The following is a 7,500-nucleotide window of genomic DNA, read 5'->3' as shown; positions in this document are numbered from 1 at the left end:
ATTTATATCACATTTATTTATTTGTTTTAAGACTTCATCGAACTCCTCTCGGTAGGTCTTCTTCTCTGACCTCTAGTATCAGCGACGACTGACTTAAACACCAGACTCTGGAGCTCAGTAAAAGCCCGTTTTATCCCTCGGTGCCACCGGCATGGTGTGTTTCCGCACAGCACTTTTAATATGACTTTTAATAGCAGAGTTCCCCCTCAGGCGGCGAGATGAACTGGGTTAATACACTCGCTCTTCAGTCTGCGCCGGCCACGGCCGATATAATACAAGCCGTCAACACCGAACGTCACAGTTTCCATAAACACAGTGCCGCAATAACACGAACGCCGGCGGCTTCCGCTCACGGGCGCAGGTTACGGAGAGACCCGGGACACATGAGACAATTAACACCAATCACCGAATCCACCGGGGGCGGGCCCAGCCTAAAACAAGACACCGGCGTCCCGTACTTCAGCACGTATCCTGTGACTGAGCGCTAACGATTAAACTGCATTGTAAACAAACACGATCGTCGTATCCGGGCGGTCCGGGCGAGACGGTCACTGCTGTGACAGGAATAGCATCCCCCGCCCTCGGGATTCCACAGTTAAAAACGGGAATGAGTATCGCTGAAGCCGCTTGCTTTTCTGTCACAATAAAACGAAGATAGAAACCAGCTGTTTTCTCCTTCTTTGTGACGAATAAAAAACAGATCTTTCACCCAAGCTCTAATCGCGCATGCGTGAACGCTTTCGGGGTTTGCACGTAAAATAAAATAGAAAATAATATAAAACACATGCAGTTTCATGTCAGCTAAGCAACTGAATCAATAAACGTAGAATTAATCACGCATGCATTTAATACGAGCAAAACTATAAACTTCATACAATGCAAATAAATAAATAAACTACAATTAAATCAATTAAAACGTGATTATTAATTGCATGCATCTCCGTGCACTTAATGCGAAATAAAAAAAATTACGTGATGCAAATAAATTAATTAATGAAAAAAACACGGCATAGTTCATATGCATCTATAAGATAGTTTTAATTATAATTATATAAATATAATTATAATATATTTGCATCACATTATTATTTTTATTTATATATTTATGTATTTTATTATATAATTATATTAATTATTTTTACAATGCATATATACAAATTTCTAATTTCTGTTACATTTATTCATTTATTATAATGTAATAGATTATGATATACTATATAGTTTAAGCGGATGATATATAGATACTACTGAACAAAAACAAAACATATAACATATATATATATATATATATATATATATATATATATATATATATATATATAAAGTATTTTCTCGCAGTAACATACGTTTTGTCTGAATTCGATTTTTACAGTGCATTAAATCAACGCGACCTGCTTAACTTGACTAACAAACACGCATCGCGTCGAGTTTATTACTTTAAGTTGGATATTTTTAGAAACGCGCGCGTCCTCGTTTCCGCGAGTCACCTGGAGGCGGGAGCGAGGACAAGCGGCGGTCACCTCCTCGCCGTTATCGGCCCATCTCTCCCTTCAGGAGGAAAAAAAAATGATCGCGTAGCTTTGCTGAACAAGAAAAGGCTTTTTCCATTAGGGTCACCCTGCTGCTGTTCATCACTCCACCGTCTACGATACGATCGGCCCTGACCCCTCGGCTGCAGGAACGCATCGATCCGTCCCAGAGATAGCATCAGGTGTCTCAGACACAAACCACTTTATCTTTATCAAGCGCTGTCGGCACCACACAGACACGCAAACTAGCAAAGGAGCGTGATGCATGCCAGCGATGAGCATTACAGAAACACACCATGGCAGTCAAATAAGACCATTTCCATGGTGTAAGTGCAAAAAAAAACATCATATTACTATATTACTATACTATGCGTATCTACATTCCAATGTGCTGTTATTATTATGGTATTCCTATTAATTAAGCTAAATTATTATATTAATTTACCGCGGTATATGCGTGAAATTTCATGGCACACAATGACTTTACCATGATAAATGACCAAAAAAAAACTAAAACAAAAACATTGTGATATCATGGTACTCCAAGATATACCATCACATTACCATGAAATATATTAAAAATATAGTGTTTTATATATAAATATAAATATAAAAAAAAAAAAAAAAAAAAATAATAATATATATATATATATATATATATATATATATATATATATATATATATATATATATATACCATTACATTTAAAATAAAGTTTATATATATATATATATATATATATATATATATATATATATATATATATATATATATATATATATATATATATATATAAACACAATATTTTTATATATTCCATATAATGGTATATATATATATATATATATATATATATATATATATATATATATATATATATATATATATATATATATATCATCACATTACCATGGAATATAAAATACTATATTTTTAATATATTATTAAAATATATTATACTTAATATATATAATTAAATATATTAATATATTCTATTGCATTATATATATATATATATATATATATATATTTTTTTTTTTTTTTTTTTTTTGAGTAATAAATGATTGTCACATTAATTATACTTTGTAAAATGTAAAATCTCATCACTAGTGGTAAACATATCCAAAAAAAACCTGTCTTTTTCCATAGCATTAGTCCAAAACGATTACGATATCACGGTACTCCAAGAAATACCGTGCCTTTACTACACATTAAAAAGCCAGTTATTTGCGCGATACTTTTTCACATACAGCGGCACTGAATTATTACCATGTTCATTTACCACGTTATCTGCATCTTGCCGTGAAATTGTTTAAAAAAGCACGGTGTTATACTCGGACTTTGTCAGATACGATGGTGCTAAACGATTACCGTGTTGTTCCACCATTCGAAACCTTTGAAAGAACGGTGCAACAAAACCTGGTATCGTCCAAGAAAAGATTATTTCGTAACCTCGGTTTCATCACACGATCCTGCCTTTAAGAAGAATGCAAAGGCGTTGTTGTCAACGTGCATTTTTGCTATTTTCATCGTGCGCAGCGTTACGAAGAGCGCCCTCGTACCTGATGATGTCGTCGTTGTGTCCCAAGTAAAACTTCTGGGTGTGTTCTCGGGTGTTGTACACCACTCCGACTCCGGCCACGAAATACACGATCTCCTTCCCCGCCGTGTAGTACAGGTTGTTCCTGCACTGGTGTCCCCGGTATCCGTGAATCCACTCCAGCCTCAGCTGACAGCGGGGAGCCGTCTTATCCGCCATGCTCTCGGTCTCCCGTTCACCAAAGAGTCATTCAGTGGGCGTTCTTCGGGGGGTCGACGGGTCACCTCTAGCGAGGGTTGGAACCTACAGCCTTTCGGACACCGGTTGGGATCTCTACCCGCTAGGCACTGCCACCATCCAACGCCCTCCCGAAGCTCATGCATGCATCTTAACCGGAACGCAAGCCGGGTCACCTGAAGATCCCAACGGGCGGCATGAAGAAATCAGGCTAAAATGATGGGGAAATACGGTTCCAGATCACAAACGTGCACAGTTAAACACCGGGTCACACCTACCAGCCATTGCATGAGTTTCCAAGCCTTTAAGAAGCAGTTGCTGTTAAAAACAACTCTTGATCCCGACGGGCACCTTCGACATACTGAGGTCTGGGCGTCTTTAAAGGGCTGCGGGGACTCGAAGTCTTCGCCGAGGATGTTAATCTCCTCTAAAGGGCAGAAGTCGGCGCGTTTGCCTCCGGGATTTCGGAAAACCTCCGCGATTTCAGCCGTCAGACGGTTCTCGGGCGCCCAGCTTCACCAGACCTTCCCCAAAAACGCCTTCATGCTCTTCGACTTTCGCCTGGAGATCTTCGGTTCCCGGCGGTCGTCAAGCGAACCCTCCCGTTCCTCGCGCGATCCGGATCACCGAATCCACCAGCAACCGGGTCTGAGACGCGAATATCCTCATCCTCGAACGGGAAGGAAGAGAGCCGCGCTAGTTGGTTGAGGCGGATTAATCCCTCCACCGCGAACACGGCGCAGCTTTGAGGGGGTAAAGGCGCTCTGAGCTGAGTTATTGGCGTAATATTTTGGAGAATATGATTTCTGGTTTCTGGTAAGCCATTCGGCTTGGTTACTACGACGCCTTGTGGCCCGTTTCCGATGATGCCGACCAGCGGAGAAGCGGCGCCGCGCAAAGAATCATGGGACTTGTCGTTCTAAACGCGCTCGAGTGACGAGCGGCCGCGAGAAAATGACTTCAAATCCCATGAGCGCTCATCACGCGCTGTCCAATGTGCTGAACATACGGGTCTTTAGCCAAGAACATTCTTACCATATCCATCTGAGAGCCATCAATTTGACTGTATTATATTATATTATACATCAACACATTCATTTTGTATTAATTATTATTATTATTAAATGTATTTATTTATTTTACAAAACATGTATGAAGATTAGGAACAGGCGGAAGGAACACTACTGTGTTTTTAATGGCATTTTTATAGTAATTTACACACCATTTAAAACAAGAAAAATGTACTATTAATATTGTTATTAATTCAAATAACAAATTTTTTTAATTAATAAATAGATATTGTAATTTAATATATATTTACATTATTTTATCGCTTCAATTTTGTTTAAAAATGTTAATTACAAATGTTAATAATTATTAAATAATAATAATTTCAACTAATAATAATAATTAAAAATATATTTACTTAAAATAATTATTTATTTATATATATATATATATATATATATATATATATATATATATATATATATATATATATATATATATATGAAATATATAAAAAATAAATATAAATTATAATAATTCACAAAAATATTTTTCCTGCTTTCCTGGATTTCTGCTTGCTTCCGATTGTGTTTGAAACTACAGATTTCCATTAGCAATGCATTAAAACGTAAACGCTCTGGTTTAACGCCGCGTTCGTCGCGCGAGTGGACATGTTGGCGGTCACGGAGAGGACGCCGGGAAGGGCATCCCCAGCGGAAGGAAATCCCGAGCCCACTGATGCTGCTTAAGACGCGCTCACGTGACCATCTGTCGCGCTCTGAGCGCGTGAACGATAGCGTGCGTGGTTTTGATTCTGACGACAGACGTTCAGCTGATTGAATGATTGCTAGAGACATGAAATTAAACATCTCACAGCTCTCAGCGTCTATACACCCTTCAAAACACATCCAAAATCAATCCAAATGCACGAATATCTATCTATCTATCTATCTATCTATCTATCTATCTATCTATCTATCTATCTATCTATATATATATATATATGCATGGTATACGTTCAGCTAATCTTTAGTGTAAGTGAATTTTCTGTTTCAAAGATGTTTTGTTTGGACCGTTTGTTTGAGAACAGCCCACAGAAAAGACAATTCATTTGTGTTTCCTGCCTGACTCTGAACCAAAACCTTTCATCTACACACAAACCGCATAAAACAGCTTTGGAAAGTGCTGTTAAAAATGCGCGATCTCACAAATGTGCGCATCAATGGTAAAAGCTAAGGGAAATCGTGGTGTGGATGCAAGACCGTGCACTTTTTGTTTGTTTTTTTGGACGTTTTCCACGGTGAAGCCATTGCAGACTTTAGCGTGGACGTGCTTGAGACGGGTAGAAATAGGATTAGTGTAATGCTGTAGATGCGTATCATATGCACGTCGAACAGGTGCGTGTCATATATACGCCGAAGTCCTTTTTTGCCTATCAATACAATGCAATATTCGGCGCGCCGTTTAAATGCATTTTCAAGACCCTGCTGATAAAGCAGGTGTTATTTCAGTTACAGCGGATCGTCACATTACACAGACTGAATGTGTGTAGCTCATAATATCAGTCTTCCGGTTTGGGGTGAGTCTAGGTAAAACCTGAGCTTAAAACCCGGACTTAACCACGCTGTAATCTGATTACTGGAGGACTAACCCGGGCCCGAGGGAGTCTCCTTCCCTGCACGATTCGAGATATCCAGCAGATCTTTCTCTGCGGGTTAGAGGATGAGAGACGAAGCTGGAGTCACGTGACAGGAAGTGCTCCGGCGTGAAGGTTGTGCTGGTGTGTGTGTGTGTGTGTGTGTGTGTGTGTGTGTGTGTGTGTGTGTGTGTGAAGATGTGTGTGTTTCTCGTCCTTCGCTGAACCAGCAGACCTCATCAACTAATTACAGACATATGGAGATCACAGATGGTGTGTGTGTGTGTGTGTGTGTGTGTGTGTGTGTGTGTGTGTCGTTTTACAACTTGTGAGGTGTCACCCCTAAAAGCTTTACAGCGACACAAGAAAGAGGAAAAAAGATGTCTTTGATATCCTAATTATTTCTCCAAGACGGCCGCGAGACTAAAAGAGTTGAGAAAAAGAGCTGTTTTTCAGGATTCTTTAATGATTAGAAGGTTTGAAATACTTTATTGTTTAACTTTCTCAGTTGAAAGCATCCTCGCTTAATAAAGGAGAGAGCGAAAACTCTTAACCCTAATATTTTCAACAGCAATACACAAAAAAACACACTTTTTTTTTATAAAGATGTGGTTGCAAATAAATTATTTTAGCTACATTTCATAAAAAAAGTTGAAAGTTATTCAGCTGCATGTGTTTAAATGTAGCTAAAAGTAATTGATTCCCTTTTGACAAATCTCAAACCTGACAGGTTATTAAACATAAAAATGCATATTTTTTACAGCATTCATTGGTTTAGTCCGCTCTCAGAAATAAAGGCACAAAAGCTGTCGCTCGAGCGTTTTCAAAAGGTACACTTTTGTACCTATTAGCTTCAAATATGTACGTTTTTCAAAAACTATACCTTTACCTAGCTTCAAATCAGAAAGTACACTTTTGTACCTAAAAGGTACACTTTTCAAATACGTACGCTTTTCAAAAGGTACACTTTTGTACCTATTAGCTTCAAATAATTACGCTTTTCAAAAAGTACACTTTTGTACCTATTACGCTTTTGTACTTTTGTACCTATTAGCTTTAAATACGTACGCTTTTCAAAAGTACACTTTTGTAAATACGTACGCTTTTCAAAAGTACACTTTTGTACCTATTAGCTTTAAATACGTACGCTACTTTTGTACCTATTAGCTTTAAATACGTACGCTTTTCAAAAGTACACTTTTGTACCTATTAGCTTTAAATACGTACGCTTTTCAAAAAAGTACACTCGCTTTTCAAAAAGTACACTTTTGTACCTATTAGCTTCAAATACGTACGCTTTTCAAAAGTACACTTTTGTACCTATTAGCTTCAAATACGTACACTTTTCAAAAGGTACACTTTTGTACCTATTAGCTTCAAATACGTACGCTTTTCAAAAAGTACACTTTTGTACCTATTAGCTTCAAAATAATAGTACACTTTTGTACCTTTTGTACCTATTAGCTTCAAATACGTACGCTTTTCAAAAAGTAAACTTTTGTACCTATTAGCTTCAAATACGTACGCTTTTCAAAAGGTACACTTTTGT

At 37.7% G+C, this 7,500-nt stretch overlaps 2 protein-coding genes across 3 annotated transcripts in view; both read right to left on the bottom strand.

Moving 5' to 3' along the window:
- eml6 (EMAP like 6) overlaps positions 1-3,292 on the bottom strand; it is a 50,701-nt gene extending 47,409 nt beyond the window's left edge. For both annotated transcript variants that reach the window (XM_043251711.1, XM_043251712.1), the window contains exon 1: positions 3,093-3,292. In XM_043251711.1, the coding sequence (XP_043107646.1) occupies positions 3,093-3,289 (197 nt within the window). In that variant the 5' untranslated portion in view covers positions 3,290-3,292. The remainder of the gene's footprint in view (positions 1-3,092) is intronic.
- The window catches only part of LOC122353861 (G protein-coupled receptor 137Ba-like), a 1,117,577-nt gene that overhangs the window by 394,111 nt on the left and 715,966 nt on the right, over positions 1-7,500 (bottom strand). The window lies entirely within an intron of this gene.

The sequence above is a fragment of the Puntigrus tetrazona genome, chromosome 11, assembly GCF_018831695.1.
Source record: "Puntigrus tetrazona isolate hp1 chromosome 11, ASM1883169v1, whole genome shotgun sequence".
NCBI classification, from domain to species: Eukaryota; Metazoa; Chordata; class Actinopteri; order Cypriniformes; family Cyprinidae; genus Puntigrus; species Puntigrus tetrazona.
This window is presented reverse-complemented; position numbering and strand designations above follow the sequence as displayed.